The sequence below is a fragment of the Balaenoptera acutorostrata genome, chromosome 7 (assembly GCF_949987535.1).
Source record: "Balaenoptera acutorostrata chromosome 7, mBalAcu1.1, whole genome shotgun sequence".
Classification (NCBI taxonomy): Eukaryota; Metazoa; Chordata; class Mammalia; order Artiodactyla; family Balaenopteridae; genus Balaenoptera; species Balaenoptera acutorostrata.
This window is the reverse complement of record NC_080070.1, coordinates 115,449,526-115,475,970: the sequence shown is the minus strand read 5'-3', so window position 1 is coordinate 115,475,970 and position 26,445 is coordinate 115,449,526. Positions and strand designations below refer to the sequence as shown.

Here is a 26,445-nt window from a genome sequence, read left to right as displayed (position 1 = left end):
CCTCAACACCTCTCCCCTCTGACAGTCTACAGACTATACTCATCACGTAGAATAAGTGCTAAATTAAAACCACATCCCACAGCCCCCCCCCAAAAAAAACCCACCCTCCCAGTTCTCAGACAGAAAACGGTTACAATGTTATTTGACACTCTGCCAAATCAAAGCCCCATAAAGTGAAAACCAGAAGATCTGGAAGCTAAGGTCAAGGTTAGGAGCACACACTCAGAGGCAGGACCCACACCACCTTTGCTGTGCTGCGTGATCAGAGACCAGCTGCGTCCGCAGTCGTCCCGTCCTCCTCCTGAACTCCCCATCCCGCGTCTGTTTCCTGCTCTAGGCTACACACGTCCCTGGGCTCAGCATTGATGCGGATGATGCGTAAGCCACACAGCAGAGCTGGGAAATCAGGAAGTTACCCTCCCCACTGCATCTGATGAAGACCCCATCTGCAGAGGGAAGGGCGGCCGGCCACGCCCCTTCTCTCCTGCGGCCATGCCCCTCCCCGGTGACCACGCCCCTTCTCCCCAGAGGCCACGCCCCCTCTCCGAAGGCCACCCCGCTTCCCTCCTGACTTCCCAGAGCAGCAGGGCTGTGGCCTGATGCTGGGCCAGCACTTTCCCCTGGGGTCCCCAGCTCCTCCCTCCTCTTTCCTGCGAGAACAGAAGAGACCGCAGCTCTCGGGTGTAAAAGCAAGGCCAAGGTCAGCTGGGTACGTTCCCACGGCAGGCGTCCTCGGACGTTACAGGAAAGAGTAGGTCAGAGGTGCAGAGACACCAAAGGAAACCCTGGCAAGGCCAGCCCGCAACACCCCGACTGTCCTCGGAGTCGGGCAGCCGTCTTCCATCCCTCACCTCCTCTTCCCACTGGGGATACACACAAAACCGCAATTTATTCCACGAAAAACCTACAATAACATGTATTAGATTGCCATTAGGGTGGCAATAATCTATCAGATATCCTGCGGCTAGCTTGGATGCCAACTTCCAAATTATAGAAACTAAGTTAGCATCTTTCTAGGGACTCAGGCAGGCAGGAGGCTCTGCTCCCAGCCCACAGAAGGGGCCCGGGCTGGCCAGCTTGGGGGTGGGGGGGTGACACAGCCCTGGGATCCCTAGGTCTGTGTCACCACCTGGTTTCCCAGGTAGGGCTGTGCACCAGGAACTCTGAGTTTAGCTGCTACACAATCAGCTTAGTCAGTCACGAGCTGGGAGGAGCCCAGGGTGCACTTTAAAATGAAGCCCACGTTTACTCGGAACCCTCCCAGCCTGGTGTGACCGGCGGTCACGGCTTTAAAACTCACCTTTGAAGCTCCCTTTGTGGAGCAATAGAGGCCGGATCGCCGCAAACACACGTACAGCTTCTTCCACGACTTCCTTCCCAGCTCCTTCACGTGCAAAAACCCTTGAATCTCAGGACAACTACTGGAGTTTAAAAAGTTCTGTGGAAGAGCAAGTTTTACAAGTCAGACGATGCTGATGTGAAAGTATGACAGCAGACACATGAAAGCAGCGTCGCTGACACTGGAACATTTTACGAATTACTGAAATACTCTTTTTGGGTTAAACTGAGTGTTTTCAAGGGATATTTTTTTCCTTTCAAAAGTCTTAAAATTCCCATCTAAATTGGGGTTGCCTAAAACATAATTAAGTGTTTAAACACACACAAGCAGATGGACTTTCCTAACTCTGACAAAAACCACGACGTCATAAATCTCCTAACGGACAGTGTGTTTAAGCATCCTGCCCTTTATTCTGGTTTCCCATAAAAATCCCAGTCTGGTCCTCAGAGCCTGGGGCCACAGAAGGGCCAGGAGCACTGATTAGAGGCAGGCGGGCTGGGAGCGAGCATCTGGCCGGCGCTTGGACCGCGTGCCCTCCAGCGAAAGCCGCGTATCCAGTGTCCGTCCAACTCCTGGAACGAACACCCTGGTGACAAGCCGCTCTCCCGCTAAGTCCTCCCACCAGCCGCACCTCCTTCTTCAGGGAAGAGAGGTCAGGAACCAGCTCTGGGGCGACCCTGGTGGGTCCCCTACACTGACTGAGAGGGACACAGCTCCTCCTGCAGACGGTAAGGGCCAACTGGGCAGGTCCTGGTGCCCCCGGGCAGTGCTTCTGGCACCTCAAGACATCACCGTGCACGCTCACCAAGCACCAAGCCGTCTCGGATCAGGCAACTAAAACAGCAGGAAGCCACTTTACCCTCCTTGCGCACGGGCCACGATAACTTAGTGTGACAACTCTCACCCAGGGCAGACAGATGCTCTGGTTGGAGGGTCCAGGACACAGCACAGAGGCTTTCAGCTTCCAGAGGCAGAAACAAAGCAGGAAAAGGAGGGCTCAGGGCAGAATTCTGTAGGAACTACGTTCTAGTACTTTCTCCTATATTCAGTGCCACCTGGAGAGTCCTGGTTGCCTTAGTGAATGGTTTATTCCCTTACTACTTAATGTACTGTTAAGAGACACGTCTTTAGGGGTGCAGAGGAATATCCCGACTTCCCGGGAGAGCATGAGGCAGCAGTAAGCGTGGAGAGGCACCTGATGGCCCCCTCCGCTGCGGGGAGGGGAGGGGCAGGCCAGGTTTACTCGGAACAGACTTCAGGAAGCAAGGAGACAGTGAAGACAGGTGTGCTTGTTTTTAGAGTATAAGAAGTTCCTTTTACAAGATTTTTATGGCAACCCAATCATTTTTTACTACCAGGTGGACCCAGTATTTTCGCAGAGATTTCCAGGGAGCTGTGCTCGGAGACAGGGGGCGCGGTTTGCAGAGAACCCAGGGCCTGCAGCTCCTCCACCCGGCCCTCCCGCTCCGATGGCCTCTAAGTCAGTGTATCCTGTTTCTAAGCGCTTGTTTTGCTTTGAAGGAGCCTGGCTACGTGCAGCTCTCCCAGGTAAACACTTATTTCCGGTTACTCTAAATTCCACGAGGAGCCAAGGCTCGTGCATGAGTGCGAACGCAACTGCTCCAAGTTTCTACCAGGCCCCCAGCACAGCCTGAGAGCTTCTACGCAGAGACTCCAGCAGAAGCCTATTCTTTGCCCAGTACCTGCAAAAGCTGGGTCTGACTGCCGTTTGACTGCTGACACCAGGTAACCATCTGTTCTGGGAAGAAGTTCTAGGCCATGGAAAAACAAAGATGTCAGAGGTTAGCTTAAGAGTGGGCAAAAGCATACTTCCAGGTATGCCAGTACTGAAAACTTTCCTCCAGGTAAAATTAGGTACACTTTGTATTTAAAATGACAGTCCTTTTTGTTCCTTTATCACACCATGGAAACACTGGCTTCAAAAGGCTACATTTTCCCTTCAACGCTGCCCCAAGTTTGGAGTGTCTGTGACGCCCACTATGACCCACGCCTGGCAGTGCACCAAGGCAGGGGGCTGCCGCGTGTCCTAACTCAGGGATACAGATGCGTGGCACAAGATAAAGAACCCCTGAAACTAGGAGATGCGCACAGAGGTGTGAAGAGGCCTTTTCTGGTGCGTTACCCCAAAGTAGTTACCAAATTTCTTCCTTTCGATAAAAAAGCAGCTAAACTATCGGAACCAGAAGTTGATACTGGGACTTCTCCCCCAGCTGCTGCTGCTGTACCTCAGAATTAGGATTGGCGCTCATACCACAGCAGGTACAAGGCTCCGCATCCTGACATCCCACAAGGCAAGGGCCCCACCCCGCAAAATATAGAAAAGAAAAGAAAAATCAAGGAGAGTAGCTCAGCCCACCTGGATTTTGACTTCTCTACTGATTCTTCCCCCAATAATCCCAAAGTAATACTTGCTATTTGCAGAGAATAATGAGTTTTTATTTTGCTGAGTATTTGACTAAGTTACTCCAACTGAACTAAGAACTTTCAAAATAACTGAAGAAGCCCACCCCACCTCTCTCTCTCCATTTAGAGACTAAGCCCCTCTCCCACTCTTAACTATTGGGCGAAGGTGATGGTTACCTCCGGCCAGAACACAGGCATTTAGTTAAGCATCAGAGAGAGAGTTTCAAGCCAGGACTGCTTAGTTAACTAGCAACTCAGATTCTCAAACCCAACTGCCACCCGCTACATCTCAGTTATTCTGTGACCCGCTACTATGAAACTCAAGGATAAACTGCAAGATTTCAAGAGTTCCAAACCCCAGACTCAAAGAGACAAGACTCACCGTGGGATTTTTGAAAAACTCGTATTTTGCATAATTCTTCCTGAATAAAAATTTACTTTCACTTGCCATGGTGCTCTCCACCTGGACCACCAGTTCATGGTCTTCCAAGCACCTTTCTGCAGAGGAAAAGTATTGTGTGAGATAAGCAGGCAGAACCTTCAAGGCAGCCTCACAACCAATGACAAAATCTGCTTGACTTTTCTGTTCCTCTTCAAACATCGTGAGCAGAGACGAGGTCAAGAACCAAAAGTAAATCGAAACCTCTCTTTAACGTGTTATCTCAAACGCATAGGAGGTCCTGGGACACGGAGTATGAGGAACTCAGGTCAGTCCTCACTTACACATACTTCTTCTCAATTTGGCATCAACAAAAGGCTCTGCGCAGATGATTCTGCCTTTACGTTAAGAAATGTCAACTCTTGTAAAGAACAGGGGCTCTAATGACAGGGAAAATGTCCCAAGACACAGAACAGTGGGAAGGCTCTGAGCAAGGAGGACACACGGGCGGGTGGGTAGACGGGGGGGCAGAAGCAGGACGGCTCTGATTTCGTGAAACTCAGCTGCCTGAGAGGGTGTTAGGGCGTAACACGGGCGGGAGCGGGCTACCAGCAGGCAGCCCGTCCCCACGCCCGGCTGTACGCTGGAACCCACGCTAATGACGCACACCCCGGAGCTGCTCTCCCGGCGGGCCTGTGCCGCTGGGAAGGCCACACACATCGCACAGCACGCGGGGGAGCGTGCACGAGCAGACACACTGGGTGCCTGACTCGGCAGCGGCACCACCCTGGGGCGGCATGCCCCTCACCGTGAGCACCCTGGTTCCACGCGGAGCATGAGAGGCACGTGGCCGGACGCCCTCACGTGTCTCTGCACAGCCTGCCGACCGGGCGGCAGGGAACCAACCACGCTCAGTAACGGGACAAACGACAGGAGCAAACGAGCCCCGGGCAGCTTCGACGTGTGAACTGAGGCCCAAACGGCGGAGGACGAGATGCCACGAGATTGACGCAAGCGGCTCCGTCGGCCCTTCCCAGCTCCCACTTCCTTTCACACAGCCAGCGCGGAATCCCCAGAGAGTCTTGTCTTCCAGGAAGGATGAGGTGTAGGGTGAAAGCGTTCCTGAGTCAGAGCCATCTCAGAACGTGGGAGAATTCCTGTCCACGAAGGACACGGCCACCAGGGCACTGGTCTGAGCCGGGCCCCGCTGGCATACAGAGCACACGAGGACAGGCTGTCCTCGGTAGAGACACAGTTAAAGCCTGAATTTCCTCCCCACGATGAGCAGAAAGCTCAGGCGCCTCAGGAAGGGCCAGACCTGGCACCACCAGCGACCCGCAGACGGGCCCACTGGGCCCCGGAAGAGGGGGGACCTGGCAAGCAATTCAGGAACCGCTCTCCCTGCCTGATGACCCCCCCAGGACAGAGGAGAAGAACCAGGGGCAGCCTGAGCACGGTTACAATGGCTATGTCTGCTGCCAAGCTAGGGGTTAGCACAATGTCATTCATTTAAAACAAACCCATGACTCTCCTTGAGATTTTTATCCAGAGAAAACATTTCTGTAGTTATGGGGAAAAAAACAACTATGACCCAATAACCTGCTGATGGTTGGTTTACAGAATTAAAATTCTTTACCAGGTAAAATACGGAGACAGAAAAGAGCGGGGGGGGGGGACCTAAGCGAGGACAAGGCAGATGCCGAGCTTCAGGAGCACAGGCCCCTCCCAGCGGGAGCCACCGGCTCGACGGGGCCCCCGGGTGCTGCATCCCAGGCAGGTTCCTCTCCTCCCAGGCCCAGCTACCCTGGTAGAGCCGCACACAGCAGCGTGAATGGGCGGTCCGCGGTCCCGACAGGAGGTGCTTCTCTGCCCCAGGCCACTCCGCCGGCCCCACGAGGCCTGGGAGACCTACAGGTGGGAACCAAGGCCGCTGCACCCTCTGCGGCCAGCGGTGGGATCAGGACCGAGCTCCTCAGAGGTGCCAGAGCTGTCGGCCTGGCCTCCCGCTGAAGGCCCGGCACCTGTGCTCACAGCTTTTGAAAGGCACCGGGACAACCTCAGTTCAAAGCTCTTTTTGTCCAGTTCTGATTTTCTCTGTGATTCTAAAGACACATATTTCCAGATGACCTCAGGCAATAGTATTCAATGATCACATCACCAGCTACAAATGTCATATGATCACAATGGCCTTAAGTAAAACTGTTGTGTGACTTTTCATCCAAAAGGACTTTTTGTACAAATGGAAGAGGAAGATGTTCCTCAAAGGGTATTTGTAGTTTTCTGATTTCCAGAACTAAGGCCGGCATCCATGCCGCCACCGTACTCCACATGAAAGATATTTAAAACTCAGACAACTCAAAAAAGAAAGCGTATTTTGTAGACTCTTCAGTGATGGCCATCCCACTCCTGGGCATATACCTGTACAAAACTCTAATTCAAAAAGATACATGCACCCCTATGTTCATAGCAGCACTATTCACAATAGCCAAGGCATGGAAGCAACCTAAATGCCCATCAACAGAGGAACGGATAAAGAAGATGTGGTACACAAATATATATACAATGGAATACTACTCAGCCATAAAAAAGAATGAAATAATGCCATTTTCAGCAACATGGATGCAACCAGAGATTATCATACTGAGTGAAGTCAGAAAGAGAAAAACAAATACCATATAATATCGCTTATATGTGGAATCTAAAATATGACACAAATGAACCTATCTATGAAACAGAAACAGACTCAGACACAGAGATCAGACTTGTGGTGCCAAAGGGGGAGCGGGGGAGAGAGAGGGAAGGATCGGGAGTTTGGGATTAGCAGGTGCAAGCTGCTATATACAGCATGGATAAACAACAAGGTCCTACTGTAGAGCACAGGGAACTCTATTCAGTAGCCTATGACAAACCATAATGGAAAAGAATATTAAAAATGATGTATATATGTGTATAACTGAGTCGCTTTGCTGTACAGCAGAAATTAACACAACCCTGTAAATCAACTGCACTTCAATTTAAAAAAGCAGCGTATCTTACTTCTGGGGCCGTGCAGCAGACACAGGAGTCCTCAGCAGAAACCTGGGTGGTCCTGAGGGGTGGGGTGGGGCTGGCAGACCCAGTGCCCGGCCGAGGGCACCGGGAGGCGTCACCATCCCACCTCACTGCCCCCTGCAGCCCCTCACCACCCGGCGCAGCCCACGTCACAGAGACGGGAGCGCTGAACAGCTGCCCAGGGCTTCCCGGGCTGTCAGGAGCTGTGAGCAGCATCTCACGCCCACAGCAAACAAACATCCTGACGTCTGGATCTGCCCCATAAGCAGCCTTCCTGCTAGCTGTGTATTTTAGTGGGGAAAGGGTGTCATTTGGTGCCTTTCAGAGGTAACAGACACAGAGACAGAGATGGACGAGGATCAGCCTGCAAAGGCCGCCCTGAGCCCCAGTGCTGAAGGCAAGGCGGCTGCTTCTCCCCGGCCCCTGTCTGTGCAGATGTCAGCATCTGGATGCGCCGGTCACGCCACAGGGTGGCCGTCACGCCCTTCTCATCTGCCCAGGAACAGACCCAGAGCAGCGAACTGCCCGAGGAAGGGTTCCTGCTTCTTCCTGAGGTGTTTCGTCCTGATTCACACGACAACAGAACCCCCCAAATCCTAGAGATGCACAGGACCTGGCTGTGACTCTCCTCGGTGGACGGTGCTCCAGGCTTCGTTAAGTCCCAGCCTCTCCCGCTGATCCACTCTGACGCCCGTGGTCACTCAGGGCCCGCCTGTGGGCGCCCCTGCACTCCCAGGGGGATGGAGTTTACGGGTGGGCCCATTTTCAAGTTCACAAGGGGCACCAAGATGCTATTTTTCATGCCAAAGTTCCTGTTTTTCAATATTCCTTTAAAATACAGTTTGTGTACCGGATACAGCTGCAGGCCGGCTGTGTAACATCCCTACGTCCTCTACCTATTAAGGTGTCCTGGCTGAAATGAGCCTGACTGCTCACCTGCCCCAGGCAGACAGGAGGGCAATGCTTCCCAAGGCAACGGCCCCACCCCAGCCCCTGCTGGCTGGGCTCGGGGGCTGCCCGGTGGCACTGGCTGGGGACAGCGTTTCCACGTCTGAGCTCTACCCACAATACTGAAGCCGAAACATCCCGCCCAGCCTGGACTTCTGGGGCCACTAATGGTTGGAGAGATCAGGGAAGGTTTGAGTTCCCGGGAAATCAGGAAACACAGGACACGGTCACCTAAGACCACTGAGCACTCAGGGCTCTGCCCCAACCTTTCAAACCAGCAAGTGGTGCAGGAGCCCACAGTGGGGACCAGGAAGGGCCCTTGGACCCGTCTCTGGCAACAAGCCCAGTTCAGAGAGAGGGCAGAGAGGCTCCCACCAGCAAGAGATGTTGCCCATGCCGCCAGCTGCCACGGTTCCCGCCCCTCCGTGAGCCTGATGCTCTGGCCCCGCAGGTACCCTCGGGGGCTGCAGCCCTCACACACGCACGTGGTCTCCTGCTCGTGGAAAGGAAGCCGTCTCGAATGGCTGTCCTGGAAACTGCCCCATGCCTCCTAAATCATCGCTCGTTTCTGAGCGCGAAAAGGTTTAATACTATTAAGGATGTGATATCTTAGCTGCAAAGATCGGCGTAGTAATTGTGCTTGGAAATCCTCCATTTCTAAGGCTATACATCAACTCAGTGCTGTCAGAGTGGCCTGCTCTCCCCTCCATTACTGCGGATTGGTGGACCCACCGGCCTTGGGGATCTGCAAGCATCGTCTCCCTTCGGCCTGAGCCGCCAGCCTCGTGGATGTGCAGGTCCCAGAAGCATCCCCGACGTACACCCCATGAGAAAGTGACATTCTAAAGGGAGAGTCAGTGACTGGGGAGGTAGGGCTGGTGGCTCCGCCCTGAGAATGGGGGCAGCGGACTCGTGTGCCAGGGGACCCAGGAACACGCCCAGGACACTGTCAATCACAGAGAACGCTGCACACCCCACCCTAGGGGGTTTATGTTGAAACACCACGGGGAGCTGTGAGAGGCACTCCCACAGCCCTGCCCCACGGGAGGCTTGAAACAGGGAACCAGACCTTCCTCTTCCCACTACTGGGCATCTGACCATCAAATGCTGGTGGATAATGGAAGGAAGAGGATTTTCACCTAAATAACAGCTTAACGGATCAAAAACAATATTAAATAATAGGCTTGGATCACAAACAAAAGAACAGGCAGGGAAGACACCGGGCTGGGGATGCAGTAAGCTCTTTGTGAACAGTGGGAGGTTTCCCTGGGCCCTGCCCTTGCAGGAGGGCATGACTAACTTGGTGGAACTAACACCTGCAAAATCCTCTACAGAACCCAGGCATCAGGACAAAGTGTCCACATGCTGCTCATGAGAAAGGAGCTGACGGGAGAAAGTGAGGAAGGATCTTCTAAGGGGATTTCATGCATCTGCAATTCAGCTCACTGATTTCTTTTTGTCAAACAGGATCTAAAATTTGATCCAAATGTTCTTTTTTATTTTTTTCATCATTTTACTTGTTCCTCTGCTTTTTTCCTTTTTTTCCCTTTTTACTTGGTTTTATAATAAACTATTGTCCCCTAAAGGGGAGTATGTCAATCTATCTGTGAATAAGAGGAAGAATACAGAATAAAACATATGGATATCACATCCCCGAGAACACAGTGTGTGCATGTGCATTTCGTTTTTTACTCCCTCAGAATAAATTTTCTTCATGTGATTGATCGTTTCCCAAGTTTATCACCTACTATACGATGTTGTAGAAATCAAGTGCTACCACAAGAAACACTGGAATCAGAATTTCTCAAGTAGTCCCTATGTGACAATGTTCTGTGTATCTGCATCCATTCCATATGTTCTCTAGGTGTGTAGAGTGATATTCATGTATTATAATGTCTGCAGAAGTTTTTTCATAGTTCTTTTCAAATTAAAAGCACAGTCAGACTTTTGAATGGTCTTTCAACAATATTCATTATATTTGGGTCCAACTATGCAGATGCATTTTTCAAATTACAGTAAGTCCCCTACATACAAACGAGTTCCGTTCTGAGAGTGCGTTCGTAAGTCCAGTTTGTTCGTAAGTCCAAAGAATTAGCCTAGGTACCCAACTGAGTCGGCTATATAGTACTGTACTGTAACAGGTTTATAATACTTTTCACACAAATAATACATAAAAACAAACACAAAAAATAAAGAAAACATTTTTAATCTTACAGTACAGTACCTTGAAAAGTACAGTAGCACAGTACAACAGCTGGCATCCAGGGGCTGGCATCGAGTGAACAGGCAAGAAGAGTTACTGACTGGAGGAGGGAGAGGAGGTGGGAGATGGTAGAGCTGAAGGATCGTCAGCAACAGGAGATGGAGGGCAAGCTGCAATTTCACTCATGCCTGACGTTGATGGAACACACGTTTGCATCTTTGAAAGTTCGAAAGTTGAAGGTCTGTATGTAGGGGACTTACTGTAATTCTCTATGTGTGTGTGTATGCATGTATATGGGTATATATACACGTGTATGCATGCATGTGTATATATGTCTGTATATACATGTGTGTACATAAAAACTGCAGGGTTCCGACTACTGTTTAATTTCCAAATTACTTGTGTGCCAACAGATGCTTTTGGTAACCCTATCAGACCACTCGGGTCTATTCATGGATGTCCCAAACCGGAGCTTGCCAGCCGGTCGCTGTGCTATGGTACTACTGAATGTACCTGTCAGGAGAAAGCTGCTGGGGACAAAGGACAAAGCATCTGATGACACACAAGTGCACTGCAGATCCGTAGTGACGGGAAAGAAACCAGGTTGAGTTCTTAGCGTTTACTTTAAAACGCACACTGTCTGACAGCACAGGGGAGCCAGAACACGTGACTTCCAGCAACGCCAACTCAAATGTACCTCGTGTCATGTAAGCTTAGACTGTACAATGAGTTGCCCAAATGCCATTTAGTGAGAGAATATGCCAGACCTAGAGGCTTAATTTCAATTTCTTTGTCATTCTTAAAGGTCATGAGAAAAATGTTAAACTGTGGGAAGAAGTTTGCAAGCTGTGTAGTTTTTCTCTCCTTCAAGACACAGAAGAAAATAGAACTGTTGATTTAGAAATAATTCTAGTTTTAAATATGTGCCTATGATTTGCAAGCACCGTACGTTATCCAAAACGAATTTAAACGAAAGTCTGAAAAGCTTCTTTACCTGAAATAAGCCACCTAAGCCAAACAAACAAACCAAAGACCTCAATAAGTTCTGTAAATAGTACCTATTTCAAAATAATCTCTTGCTCTCTCGAATCACTCAGAGACACTGTGTGAGACTCAAGCTTAGGGGACATTGCTTTGTGGCACCCCTCGACTCCCGGGGGCCTCCCCGTGCCCTCCTGCAGGCTGTCACCACGGCTCCCCGACCCCGTCAGGTAGAGAGCTGCTCTCTGCAGTGATGCCAGAATCTCCCCAGGGCGCCTCCGGCTGCACACCCAGACCACAGGTGTGCAGCGAGCCCCTGAGCCCCTCACAGCGCCTCCTCCTGCCAAGTCACAGGGACCCTTCCCTCCTACTGTGGCTGAGCTCTTGGGAGTTACTGCTTCAAACTGTGCAAGAGCGAGATTCTGAAAGCACCAGGGGAGAGAGGCCTGGGAGGGAGGAAGGTGAGATTTTAGGAAAAAGAGAAGAGGCAGGAGCGTGGAGGACAACACACAGACCGCCTGCTGCGCTGGCTGGCAGGGGACACTGCAGTGACAGTCTGGCATCTGGCGGCAGAGGTCTTCACCTGAAGGCCCACCGAGCACCCCACTGCTGTCCCCCACCTGGAGCTGCTCCCCCTCACCTGGTGCTGCTCCCCACCCAGAGCTGCCCCCCACCGGTGCTGCTCCCCACCCGGAGCTGCTCCCCACCCGGTGCTGCTCCCCACCCGGAGCTGCTCCCCCCCACCTGGAGCTGCTCCCCCCCCACCCGGAGCTGCCCCCCACCCGGTGCTGCTCCCCACCCGGAGCTGCTCCCCCCCCACCTGGAGCTGCTCCCCCCCCACCCGGTGCTGCTCCCCATCCAGAGCTGCCCCCCACCCAGTGCTGCTCCCCACCCGGAGCTGCTCCCCACCTGGAGCTGCTCCCCCCCACCCAGAGCTGCTCCCCACCTGGAGCTGCTCCCCCCACCTGGTGCTGCTCCCCACCCGGAGCTGCTCCCTACCTAATCCCAGGTGCGGGTGGTGCTCCACCAGTGTCCAGCTGTTGTCGTCCACACAGTGACTTCTGTAAACCAGCAACTGGCACAGGTCCCTGGCTGTCGTGTCCGCCAGAATCTCCACCACTTTGCTCGTCCCGTCTTCGCTAAAGACTTTAACATCCTGCAACACAAGGCGGTGACACTTACAGATGAACAACCTTGGGTTTTCAGAAATAAACACTGAAACAACATAAACAGGAAATGTATAGACAGCAGTGCTCCAACACATGTCTAATTGTTTTCCAGGCAGCGGGTGACCAGAGGCTGCGGGGCTGCAGGCCACGCCCATCGACACTCCCCTTCCCTTCTGCCTCCCCCTGCGGATGCGCAGGGCACACGGGATCACAACACAGGCTCTTACAACACCCAGGACACCTTGGGGACACATGGCCAAACCAGAGCGTGTGAGCTACTTCTCTACCACCTGTCTCGGGAAGTGACAGAATTCCTTTAAAATACTGCTGGAGGTCTTGGGATTGGACATTTTACAGCTGAACCAATTGCGAGAACAAACAAAGCAACAGAAGGCCCGCAGAAATCCTAACTTTCTGCAACTCCAGCTGTTCTCCGTTTCTGGGGTCCTCAGTGCAGCAGAGAGCACCCAATGCCTCCTCCTGTCACCACCACTCACCTTGTGTTCATTGAGGTGTAGGGAGAAGACGAGAAGTAATGTGAATATGCTGAAATTGAAAATACTAAAAAGAAGGGCACAGTAAGAGCAGTCACAAAACCCTCTGGCCCCGCCCCCTGCGAAATTACAAGCCAGTTTAGTTTTCCCAGCGTTGTTCAAAGCCATGACCTGCGAACAGCTCCCAGGCAGGGGGGTGGCCAAGCAGAAATCCAGAGGATCAAAAACCTAGCCTGCCTGCAAGACTGATAGGGGTGCCGACTTTAGGGGAAACATGAGATGCTTCAGAAAACCTTACCTCAACAGCATGGAAAAAGCAGTCAGAGGAACAAGATGGCATTTTAAATCGAGACTGTCCCTTGAAGGGGAGTGTGTCCCAGCCTTTTCCCACTGTCCCTGGCAGGCAGGGACCCCTCTCTGGGCACCGATGGTGGCGACGGAGCCCCGGCGGGCAGGCTGTCTCTGGGCAGCAGGGAAGCGGCTGTGAGGCTGCCTCGGGCTCGGTCCTCTAGCTCATGAATCAAGCCAAGAGGGGCAGACCAATCAGGTCCCCGGCCGGGCCTGATGCAATCGCCCCCCACTCCCACTCCAGTGCCCCCGCCCGAGGTGGAGGTGATGACAGCACGACGACAACACAAGGCTCAGACCAACACTCCAGAAAAATCCCTGCTCATTCTTTCCCATGGCAGTGAACTAACAGGCAGGACACTCAGCCTGAGCACGTGTGTTCTCTGAACTCAGGCCTGTCTGCCAAATCGCTCAGCAACCTTGATCCCTGCAACCCATGCTGTCACTTGCGAGTTTGGAGCTGGAGCTTTCTGTGGCCTGAGTGTTAGCTGGTCTTAAGGAACTGGCCGCAGCTCTCTGTCTGTCTCTCTCTGTCTCCGTCCTTTTTCTCGTGTTTTTGATCAAGTGCAGACTTTGAACGTTTATTTCCACAGCGCGGAGCCTGGCAGGGCAGCGAGCTGCTGGGATGAAGTCCCACGGGGATGGCACGTTGCCACAAGGACCGTCCCAGCTGACTTAGGGCTCACCCAGCCGGAGGGGAGGCAGGACCAGCCCGGGGGACAGAGCCCTTCAGCAGGGCAGGGTCACTGCCCCCGCTGTTCCTGCCACCTCTCCGCCAGCCCCCCAAACCCGGGCTGGATCAGGACTGAGGGACCTGCTTACAGCTCACACTTGTCTTTAAAGAAATCCACCCCCTGTCTTTTCTGGAATTGATGTTTCACTCAATGACAGCTCTACTTCTCCAAAACCAATTAAATATGCAAATACAGCTGTCATGACTAAGTATATAAAAATAAAATTTAATTTCAACAGAGAAAATGTCTCTGGTCTATAGGTAAACACTTTGTAAGAACAAATGCATTAACATAAAAGAAAAACAAATTTTAAAAAAGCAATGAATTCATACAATTCCTTATATATATGCTAATTATATATAATTACATACATATGTAATGTATGCTACAGCAGTGCGTGCATACAACCACCCAAATCAACTACCCTAATTTTCCTTCTTTCCTAAGTTTCTAAGTGAGCTTATCTGTGACTACAATGAACATTATTTTCCCTAGGAAACTTAAATTAGGTTGAAGTGTGTTTCCCATCTCTCTCTCCAAGTCTTTTCCTGCCCAAATCATCCATAGCACCAGCTTTTAAATCTTTTCAGCCCTACTGCACTTTTCTTTAAACTCTCTCCCTCACTTCTCTGTTGCTCCAAGGCCATGCCCCCAAAGGTCTATATATAGTCCGAGTATTAGAAACTAAGATGTGCTTTGTCATATGGCCACGGCCTCGGCTTTCAGATCCCCAGAGCCGGCTGGGGGAGGGCCAGGAGGGGAAGCTGGGTCTGGCTGCAGGCCTGTGACTGGGACAGACACAAAAGGACACAGGCTCCAGGACAGGACCTCGAATCCTGCGCTGTCCGCTCTGCTCCCGATAGCGCTGTCCAGCTACCTCCCCCAACTCACCAGGGCCTGCCGACCACAGGTGACACAGGCCCCGAGACAGACGGACAAGAAAGCCACCACACAACCCTGCAATCTCACACTGGGAGCACGTCTGGAGCTCCAGGTGACAGTATCTGTAACGAACACACACGCACAAAGGAAGCTGTCCCCACTGTGCCTCGAAAGCCGGCAGCTCCAGAAGGACCATTTTGCACCGTGCCCACTGCTCCTGCGGCCAGCTCCTGGGCAGTGCTGGGGCTCGTTCTGGAAGCAAACGAGGGTTTCCATCTCAACCTTCAGCGCGACAGGCCTGGGCCGAAGGACGCCAGGGAGCAGGCTGAGGCTCGCAGGTCGGACGCTCGACCATCATCCCGTGAGGGCGGGATGCAGAAGCGTCTCCCCTGCGAGCTGGCCAAGGCCTCCGCTCCACCGACTCAGAGTTCAGCCAGGAGACCAATACCAAAGGGCACATGTGTATCCGGGGTAAAACTTCCAGGGAACACACGGATGGACCTGGGTCCTGCCAGGATGGGGGAGAACTCAGAGCGCAGATCCGCAGTGCCAGCCTGGCCCAGCCCCTCCCTGGCTCTGTGACACCCCAGTGATGGAAGGTGAAGCATCACTCATGACCCCCTTGGCCCAGGTGGGGCTTCAGGGGAGATGTTCTAGAATGAGACCCGCTGCCATCCGGCCTCGTCACCAACTAGCCGTGGGAACTGGGCTGAGTGGCCCAGCCTCCCTGTGCCTCACCCTCTTCGCCTGTAAAATGGGGATGTGTCGGCAGCACCAGCCTTACAGGGTCAGCCTGCCTTGGGCTAATGGGAGCCTCTCCTGAAAAGCTCCCAGCCACCTGTGCCTGCCCCCGGGGTGCCCTCGTTTGGGCCAAGGACCTGGGGACAAGGCAGGTTCCCACTGAAGGCCTGAGACATGGCAGCGGCGGGTGGGGATGGCAGGATCCTGACAGCCACGACCGACTCAGGTTTGCAGTTCTGAGAAAGCACACCTCATGACGGGTAAGAGGCAGCGGGAACAATTCAACTGGAAAAACCAACCACTGAATCTTCAACTTCTGTTTCTGCACCACAAAGGAAATTAAGTAGCTAATTGCTTTTTAAAATAAAACAATAATTTATTAAGAATAACCTATATGGGAGAAGAATCTGAAAAAGAATAGATACGGTGAGTGCCCTACATACGAGAGTTCCATTCCGAGAGCATGTTCGTAAGTCCAATTTGTTCGTAAGTCCAACAGATTAGCCTAGGTACCCAACTAACACAGTCGGCTGTATAGTACTGTACTGTGATAGGTTTATAATACTTTTCACACAAATAACACATAAAAAAACACACAAAAAATAAAGAAAACATTTTTAATCTTACAGTACAGCACCTTGAAAAGTACAGTGGTACAGTACAACAGCTGGCATCCAGGGGCTGGCATCGAGTGAACAGGCAAGAAGAGTTACTGACTGGAGGAGGGAGAGGAGGTGGGAGATGGTAGAGCTGAAGGATGGTCAGCAACAGGAAACGGAGGGCAAGCTGCAACTTCACTCACGCCTGAGGTTCTGGTTCCTTGCTGGATTCAATTCTATCTACCCTCTTGAAAGAACGATCCAGTGGTATCTGGGTAGTAGCTCTTTTTTTTCTCATCATAGATGACACGGTAGCACTGGTTGCATTCTGAACGGCTGCAACCTTTGCATACCGTTCCACGTTCGGGTCCTGTGCCTCAAAAACTAACAGTGCCTCCTCCGACAAAGAAAATCCCCTTGCCATTTCCTGCATCGTGAATCTCTTCTGTTCTTCAGTTACTTCTTCTTCCTCTTGTCTCTCTTCGTCCTTTCTCTGGGCCTCCAATTCCATCAGGTGTTCATTAGTAAGCTCCTCGTGTTGCACAGCAAGGAGTTCAATGAAGTTGACCTCTTGCAGATCTAGCTTGCAATAAAGACACTGTACTACTGTACTCTGTTATACTGTACTGTACAGTAAAGTACACGAAAGCACAACCCCCTGTAGAGGATGCACGCACGTGACAATGTATACCAGACACATGAACTAACTTACATGATTGGACATGCAAATGCACGTTCGCATCTTTGAAAGCTCACAACCTGAAGGTTTATATGTAGGGGACTTATTGTATATGTATATGTATAACTGAATCACTTTGTTAGTACACCTGAAACTAACACAACATTGTAAATCAACTATACTCTAATATAAAATAAAAATTTAAAAAAAAAAAACAAAGAAAAGAGCAAATCAAGTTCAAGGCAACAGCCACTTAAAAACTTATAAAATATGAGAACATATGCCATCTGCATGGCATAATTCTGATTCTGAAATTTGTAATAAATTCCTTGACCGTGCTGCTTTTGTTGTATAAATGATAAAAATAAAGAAACTTTGAATTAAAAAAAAATAGTAATATTAAAGAGGGCATAATTATGCCACCAGCCTGAGATTCTTTCGTTTCAGGGTTAGCAGGGGGAGGAAGGAGGCTTTGCCAGGCTACCTAGCCCTCTGACTGGCTTGGCACCAGGGCCCGTCTTAAAAGCCCCAAAGTGGTAATAGAAGGTTCTGCCCGTCCTGGAGCTCTGTTGACGCCTTTTATGCATTCATCGTATGGAGAGGGAAGTAAGAGCCTAAATCTTTGCACACTTGCAGGAAGGAGTTTAAGAACAGTTATGGTTGAAGGTACATCGTGTCCACGGTCGTGGTCCCCAGCAGGCAGGCAGACGTTGGGGCCTCCTCCCTGCTGTCACCCGCACTCCTGCTTCGGGCACCGGACACTCCCTGCTGGGCACATGCAGGCTCGGGATCTTGTCTGAATTCCACAGACTCTTGACTTTGGTTGAGATCAACCCGTGAAAACAGCAAATGGAGGACTCTCAGCTCTTTGCCCCAGACCTGTCCCAGGTGCAGGACGTCCCGGGGGGGACAGCAGCCTCCAGGTGCCTGGGCTGAGCAGAGCAGCGGACCCCCAACCCTGCACAGAAACCCAGAGAGTCTGCAGGGTCTGAGCCAGGGCGTTCGGGCGGTTTTGTCTCAGTTCTTCGTCATCCAACTTACTTCTTAGTTGAAAAGCTCCCTGGGTCCTGTTTAAATGCATTTTTCTAAGTGAGGATGTAAGCTGGGCTTTGCAGTAACTCCCGAAGCCTCCTGTAAATGCTGGGGGTAAACACTTAGGAAGAAGCCAGGCTGTATCCAAGGGCCACGAGGGGGCGTCCACGGTGGAAGGGTCCATATCGAAAGGGAGGCACATGAAAAATGTTCCACACGGCTAATTATTAGAGAAACACAAATCAAAACTACAGTGAGGTACCACCTTATACCAGTCAGAATGGCCATCATCAAAAAGTCTACAAATCATAAATGCTAGAAAGGATGTGGAGAAAAGGAAACCCTCCTACACTGTTGGTGGGAATGTAAGTTGGTACAGTCATTATGGAGAACATTATGAAGGTTCCTTAAGAAACTAAAAACAGAACTACCATATGAAACTGCAATCCCATTCCCGGGCATATATCTGGAGAAAACCATGGTCCGAAAGGATACATGCACCCCAGTGTTCATAATAGCACTATTTACAGTAGCCAAGTCATGGAAACAACCTAGATGTCCAACGACAGATGAATGGATAAAGAAGATGTGGCACATATATACAATGGAATATTACTCAGCCATAAAAAAGAACGAAATAATGCCATTTGCAGCAACATGGATGGGCCTAGAGATTACCATACTAAGTGAAGTAAGCCAGACAGAGAAAGACAAACACCATATGACATCACTTATATATATGTGGAATCTAAAATACGACACAAGTGAACTTATCTATGAATCAGAAACAGACTCACAGACACAGAGAACTTACGGTTATCAAAGGGGAAAGGGAAGGGAGGGGTGGATTAATTAGGAGTTTGGGATTAGCAGATACAAAGTACTACATATAAAGTAAACAACAAGGTCCTATTATATAGCACAGGGAACTACATTCAATATGTTGTAGTAAACCATAATGGAAAAGAATCTGAAAAAGGATACACACACACACACACACACACACACACACACACATATACACACACACACATGTAGAAGTGAATCAGTTTGGTGTATACCTGACACAACACAACACTGTGAATTAACTATACTTCAATAAAAAAATATCAAAAGGGACTTGAGGACACAGGGAGGGGGAAGGGTAAGCTGGGACGAAGTGAGAGAGTGGCATGGACATATATACACTACCAAAAGTAAAATAGATAGCTAGTGGGAAGCAGCTGCATCACACGGGAGATCAACTCGGTGCTTTGTGACCACCTAGAGGGGTGGGATAGGGAGGGTGGGAGGGAGGGAAATGCAAGAGGAGTTGATATGGGGATACATGTATATGTACAGCTGATTCACTTTGTTATACAGCAGAAACTAACACACCATTGTAAAGCAATTCTACTCCTATAAAGATGTTTAAAATATATATATATATATATATCTCGAGAGGGAGGCAAGGCTGTGGAAGACAGGAGGTGGGAAGGGCTGAGGGGCTCCCGGTCCCGCTGGGGTCATGGGGAGGGAAAGCAGGAAAGCCAGCTGAGCCCAGGCACGTGGCGGGTCCACCTCTGAGAGCCCAGTGGCCACACCAGGGCCCCAAGCTCACGCCCTCCAAGGCTGACGGAACCATCTCCCGACCAGGCGTGGGGTGGAAGCCTCGGGACAGCTCGCCCAGATGGAGATGGGCCCACGGGGGGCCGGGTCTGAATCAGGGCATCTGCTGTTCGCCTTCCTCTCTGTCAGCAAGACGCTTCCCAGGAGCTACACGAGGCTGTTGGTTCTGGGGGGCCCTGAAGCCCCCAAATGGGGCAGGCCGAGCAAGTATGGATGAAATTAGATGTACTTCAGACTAGGGCAGAACCAGGGCCGGGATGGGTTCATTGTAGTGAAAAGAATGTAATTCTACCAATTTTTTTTTCAGTTCTGGTCTAAGTCAATGATGCTCTTTTGAGCCACAGGGAATGATAACTGAAGTTGCTACACATAGGCACGTGGTTCTATTCACCGTAGTTAAGAATATCACTATCATCCTGTTCCATTGCAGGGACCCAAACCGAATTAAAAAAATAAGCATCTGAGTTATAATCGATTGACTTCATGTTTCAGAAAGAATTATTGACAAAAATATTTTAAGTCCTCGCATTCCTTTCCAAAGGAGTTACAGTTCTAGAAAGAACTCACAAAGTAGTTCTTGAAAGTCAACCGCGGATCCGGAGCCCCTCCGTGGACACCCTCACTGCCTGGTACTCACAGGCAAGATTCAGGGCACAGAGCCCAAGTCAAACCCGAGCGGTTCAAGGGTACACAGATGCATTCGTTTTTTCTTACGGGTTTTCACTGTAACGCATTTGGAACATGCCGAAGGGACAGAGGAAAGAGCTCGACAATCACTGACAACTCCCAGATCTGCTGCTACAGTTCTGGAGTGTGCCCTTCCAGTATTCTCTCGCACAGGTGTTTATAAATAGACGCACTGACATGACTGTGCTCAGACAGCAGACGCGGTTCTGCAATCGGGCTGTGGAGCTTCACGTTACACCATGAACATCCACCGGGTCTTTCTGTCTCTTTGGTGCTTTAGTGCCTGCGAGGGATTTCTTCACATGTCATGTTGTATCAACGTGAACATGGTCATGCTGCCCGTCCGGCGGCTTCTAGACTTTCATTCTCCTCAAGGGCTCCCTGGTACACCTTTATACGTGAGCCTCGGTGTGTGGGTTGGATTATTTTCTCAGGATAAATGGCTGGATGTCAACTTTCCTAAAGTGCCACCTCTAATAAGGGAAACGTTTCCAAGAACGGGGATGCCGGGTGTTCGGCAGAATGCGTGCTATTCCTTAAAACAGGATTTAAGGAGCACGGTGGACCTGCGGGCATCGTCTGAGCATCCCCAAACCTCCAGCCCCCCACTTAGCAAGAACTCACCAAGCACACTCTCTGTGCTGGCCCCAATCTCCCGGATGTCCAAGGGTCCCGCCACCACTGTCTAAGTGCGTCAATTACGGAGCCTGTGAACCTGCCAGCCCTGGGTTCAAGCTCCTGCTCGCCACTCGCTGCACGAGTTATCCCCTCTGACCTTCGACAACCCTCAATCCCCAGCCTATGTGACAGTGAGGGACTGTCACATAGGCTGACGGTGAGTGTCACTCAGAGAAATGCATGCAAGTCCCGTCCCACAGCAAACGCTCCACAGATGATCATTCCAGACACACTCCGCTTGTCTCCTCCTCCTGCGGGCATCACGTGCCTAAAAGATCCCCCTTCCCATGCACTGCAGGACCAAGACCCCTGCGGCGTCAACCCAGGAAGAGGGAGCGCTTGGCAGGAAGCTCACCCTGGGCTTCTGCTCCAAGACTTCTATGGGGCTTCTAGCTGTTTCTGTTCTTAGTATGTAGTTGAAAATCCAGGTATTAGGAGTCTGCTTTGTATTTCAAGCAGCTGAAGCCCCCAACGAGAGGCAGTGATGGTCCTCAGGAAAAGAGGCCCCCATCACGGCCTGTCCATCCTGGTGGGGTGGGGGCCGTGGAGGGCTGTCCGCCTACAGCAGGGGTTGACCAGATGACCCCTAAGAGGCCTGGTAACCTGGGTGCGTCTACGGCTCTGCCGGTGGCAGGTGGCAGCTTCTCGTGGGCAGGTACCCCTGCAACGTGAATTCGGGCTGAAGCCTGCAGGGCAGCCCGGGCTGGGTCTTTCCATCCAGATAGAGCCCTCAGTGGGAGCAAACTCCCAAAGCCAAGCCCTTCCTGGGTTAGGCTTTGTCTTTTGGGCAACGTCTTTCAGGGGAACTCACGGCACTAGGGCTGTAAACGTGCAGTGTAAATGCAGTTCCTGTTTGAATATGGGATTTTTTAAATGAGATTAAGGAATTGGGTGTCTCAACGGTATTAATGGTCCTGTTAAAGAAAAAAAAAGTATCAATCTTTTACAGAAACATGCTAAAAAATGTATAGGTAAATGACGTGATGGCTGGAATCTGCGTCAACACAGTATATGGGGGGCGTGGCTTCACAGTTGTGGGGTCTGGCTGGGGGGCACGCGGTGTACACCCCACTATTCTACTTTTGTGCAGGCTCTAAATTCTTCATCAACAAAACCTAAACAAGCCTTCGGACCCTTTAGCCTTGTGCTGCCAGAGGAAATAAAGCATATTTGAAGCCTTTTCCTGCCTAATCCGTTTGAAGAATTGAACCCAGTGCCCCTGGGTAGAGAAGGCAGCACCCCTTCTCTCCCTCGGTGGTTCCTGATGGGGGGTTAGGGTAGGGGTGGATTTTGCCCCCCGAGGGACATTTGGCAGCGTCTGAGGCATTTCTGCTTGTCACAACTGGTGTGTGTGTGTGTGTGTGTGTGTGTGTACGTGTGTGTGTACGTTTGTGTGTGTGTACGTTTGTGTGTGTGTATGTGTGTGTGTGTGTGTGTGTGTGTGTGTGTGTGTGGCGGGTGACACTGTCCTCTTTGGCCCGGGACCACAGATCTTGCTCAGCACCCTCCAGGGCACGAGACGGCCTCACATCCAAGGACCCCCCAGGCCCAGACGTCAAACGCGCTGAGCGCAGAGCAAGGGGAATCTCGTGCTAGGAAGCAAGGTAGTACTTTGACGAGGACGTGTCACAAGGAAATAGGAACCAGCCCCACTGGGACAATGGGAGCGTCAAAGCGATGGCTGTAAGCAAATAATAATGTGTCCTTACTGACAAATAAAGAAACACACAGGTAAATAGCCGGGAGACAAGGGCTGCTCTTCCTCACTGCCCAAGGCCAACTCACAAACGCAGAATGAGAGTCAGAATCACCAAGACAGGATCATCCGTACGCGACAAAACCAGTCAGCGGAAGTGGGAGGGAGGAAGCGTATGAACCTGCTTTCAAGTCATCTTCCTTTAAAGCACTTTTTAATCACCAAGGGAATAATGGCAACTTCACAATGGAGAAACGTAGCAGACATGGGTAAGAAACGTCATCGGTGATGATGGAGAAACCAGCATCACAGCGTCCTGAACTCCTGCCCCGAGAGGGACGCAGCTGTCTGTGGCCTCTCCACCACGTACACCCTGATGGGGCCCCAAGGAAACGCCCCACAAACCAAAGGGGGGGCTCCGGTTACCGCTTACGTGACGAAGGACGCGGAGCGGCGAGGAAGTGCCCCCAGGCGAAAGGGAATTAGAGACGTTAAAACCAGTGCAGAGGGTGGTCCTGTGTTGGTTCACGAACCAGAAAAAAAGAAGCCATAAAACACATTAGCAGGACAACTGATGAACCGTGGATAAGGTCTGGATCCCTGCCTACCCTGATTTTGGAAACTGCTGTGTGCTACGCTCCCTGTAATACACTAGTTATACACATGTGCATACAGATGTGCATCTACATACATGCATATAGGACCAGGGAAAACGATTTAAAATGGGACAGCATGTTAGCCACTAGGGAAGCCGAATAAAGGATCTATGACAGGTCTTTGTATTATTACTGCAACTGCTCTATAGGTCTGAAGTTATTTCAACGTAAAAGTTTAAAGAACACATTGTGCGAAAATAATGACGTGTGGGTCCCCTCTGTCACTCAGCATCTCACCGGTGTCCTATCACCCACAGAGGCGAGGTCACAAAGATGACATGAGGGGACTCTTGCTTGGTTGCTCTCTTCGTCAGGAGGCCCCTCCTCCGTCTCCACTAAGCCTCTGTCTTCACTGTGCAGGACTGTTAAGATCCCAAATCCGCAGGTGCCAGGCAGTTCAATCACGGCTGGGGTCAGTAAAATGTCCGAAATGCAAAGACAGCGCTTTGGGAGGTCAGGCCCACACAGGTGTGCAGCTGCCCCTGCCCGGGGAGGGCCCACGGGTACGCCTGCGCTCTGCGAGGTGGCTGCATGAGGGGACCACCAGACAGGGCAGGGACACGGCACGCCCCCGCCACTGCCTGCCCCTCTGTCGTGTAACGGCAGGACAGGCCACCCGTCAAAGCACTTCCCCCAGACCATCTGAACCTCATCGAGTATCATGGGCCTGCCCTCAGGCCAATGTTCTATCTTTATCTCAGACTGCGTGATGTATTTACCGGCATCCAGTTTCAGCGAACGTCTGGCTTGAGAGACAGGGGCAGGGAAGGTCTTACGGTTCTTTGGGGGCAGAGGGGCCTCCAGCTGTGCCCCGAAGCATCAGCACCCCATCCGCAAGGGCAGGACATGCCAGTGCCCACCCAGCCAACACAGGTGCCCCACCTGCTAAAGCCCCACCACTGTGCTGATGCTGTTGGGAGGGGCGGTGGGGGGGGGCACACAGAGCTGGATGCAAAGAACACAGGGAACCTGGGAAGACTGGCAGATTTACTGGAAGTTTAGAAAAAAGTGAAATTCGAGGAGCTGAGAGAGTCCTGAGTGGCTAGATTACAAAAGGACAACAACCTCCAGAACTTCCTTTGGGTCCGGTCAACGCAGACAGTTGAGTGCCGTCGTACAAATCTCAGACGGGGCTGCCACAGAGGGTTACCTTTCTATTCAATCACAAGAGTCAAGAACAGGTATCTGTAGATAAGAGTCTTTCTCTCTCAAAATCCCAATCCTCCAAGATACATCTGCTAGGAATGCAGTTTATACTAATAACCTTTGTACTACCCATAACGCCTTCGTTTTGGGAAAGTAAGCTTATCTACCATTATGGTGAGACATTCAATATAATTACAAAAATACTGATCACGATCAAGAGTTGGTGACAGTAATTAGTGAGAATTCTCATAAAAAGCAGAACATGTTCACTGGTATCAGTGAGCATCTCCATCTGGTGCATTTTCAGAACTAAAATCCAGCAACGGAAGCGAAACCCCTTGCTGAGGGCGACAGCCGGACCCGGAGCCTGCAGCGCTGTCTGTATGTCTGTCTGTCGGATAAGCAGGGCTTCTCAGTTCTGCTCGCATTAGACCACAGATCCGGAGGGGAGAAATGCAGGCCAAACATCACAGTCAGGCACAATTCCTCAAAAACTAGGAAAGCACAAGGTTCTACTAAATGCGAGCTCAGAAAGTCCAACACCAAAAAGAGTAAGTACCTGAATGTGACAGCGCGCACCTTACCCCGCCTTCCGGCCGCTGGAGTCTCCAACTCAGAGGTTTCCAGGGCGACTCCTGAGCAAATGCCCTCTGCAAACCTCCCTTCAGGTCTGACCCTTTGCTCCCAGATGGGCTCAGTAAATACCTTACAGAGTTTCTAGAAGCTGCAGATACAGCCAATGAAAATGAGTCTGCTTCATCACTGGGGGAGTGACTTTGCTGCCACCCGGGGGCCAGGGGAACGAGGCACAAGACACCCATCCCGGGTTACTCTGCTCCTCAAACGGGGGGTCAGCCACGCTCCAGTGCCTCTACACTGTATTATATGGGGTACACGGCCCTTTGATGACAGTTATAAAAATGAACTTCATACACACACACATACATAGCCATAAACACACAAAGCCTTTAACCAGCAATTACAATGCTGAGAATCTATCTATCTATCTATCTATCTATCTATCTATCTATCTATCTATCTACCTATCACCTATCTATCTATCTAGTCTGTCTCTATCTACCTATCACCTATCTCTCTATCATCTATCTATTATCTATCTAGTCTGTCTCTATCTACCTATCACCTATCTATCATCTATTATCTATCTATCTTTCTAGTCTGTCTCTCTCTACCTATCATTTATCTATCTATGTATCTATCTAGTCTGTCTCTATCTATCACCTGTCTATCTATCATCTACCTATCTATCTATCACCTATATATTATCTATCTATCTATCCATCTATCTAGTCTGTCTCTATCTACCTATCACCTATCTATCTATCTATCTAGTCTGTCTCACTCTATCTACCTATCACCTATCTATCTATCTATCATCTATCTATTATCTATCTATCTAGTCTGTCTCTACCTATCGCTTATCATCTATCATCTATTATCTATCTATCTAGTCTGTCTCTCTCTACCTATCATTTATCTATGTATCTATCTAGTCTGTCTCTATCTACCTATCACCTGTCTATCTCTCATCCACCTATCTATCTATCTATCTATCATCTATGTATCTATCTATGCACCCAGCTCTCCACCATTAAGTGACCAGAGACCTATGTACAAGAACGTCCATTTCAGCTTTGTTTACAATAAGAAAGAACTGCAAACAATAACAGTGTGCGTCAAAAGAGGGTTTGGTTAAACCAACTATGGTCCCCATGCGATGCAGCACCATGAAGCTTTTGGGGAAAATGCGATAACGCAGGTAAATTCTGGACAAGATAGACAACGTCCGTCCACACCGCTCACGTCCGCAGAATGAGACAAGAGTTGGGAACTGAGAGAAAGGGAACCTTACTTTTTACCATAAACTTTGTTGTACTATTTAAGTTTCACTTTTTGCTTTTACTACGAGCATGTATTACTTTTTTTTTCATTTATTACTTTTATAATTTA

At 50.6% G+C, this 26,445-nt stretch overlaps 1 protein-coding gene across 8 annotated transcripts in view; it reads right to left on the bottom strand.

Annotated features, from left to right (window-relative positions):
- The window catches only part of GRB10 (growth factor receptor bound protein 10), a 222,400-nt gene that overhangs the window by 34,870 nt on the left and 161,085 nt on the right, over positions 1-26,445 (bottom strand). For 7 of the 8 annotated variants that reach the window (XM_057550410.1, XM_057550415.1, XM_057550413.1 and 4 more), the window contains 4 exons: positions 12,325-12,481; positions 4,146-4,261; positions 3,043-3,111; positions 1,301-1,438 (listed from right to left, as the gene is read on the bottom strand). In XM_057550410.1, the coding sequence (XP_057406393.1) occupies positions 1,301-1,438; positions 3,043-3,111; positions 4,146-4,261; positions 12,325-12,481 (480 nt within the window). Of the gene's footprint in view, positions 1-1,300; positions 1,439-3,042; positions 3,112-4,145; positions 4,262-12,324; positions 12,482-13,286; positions 13,470-26,445 lie in introns of those variants that run through there. The other variant, XM_057550417.1, reaches the window with a different exon arrangement.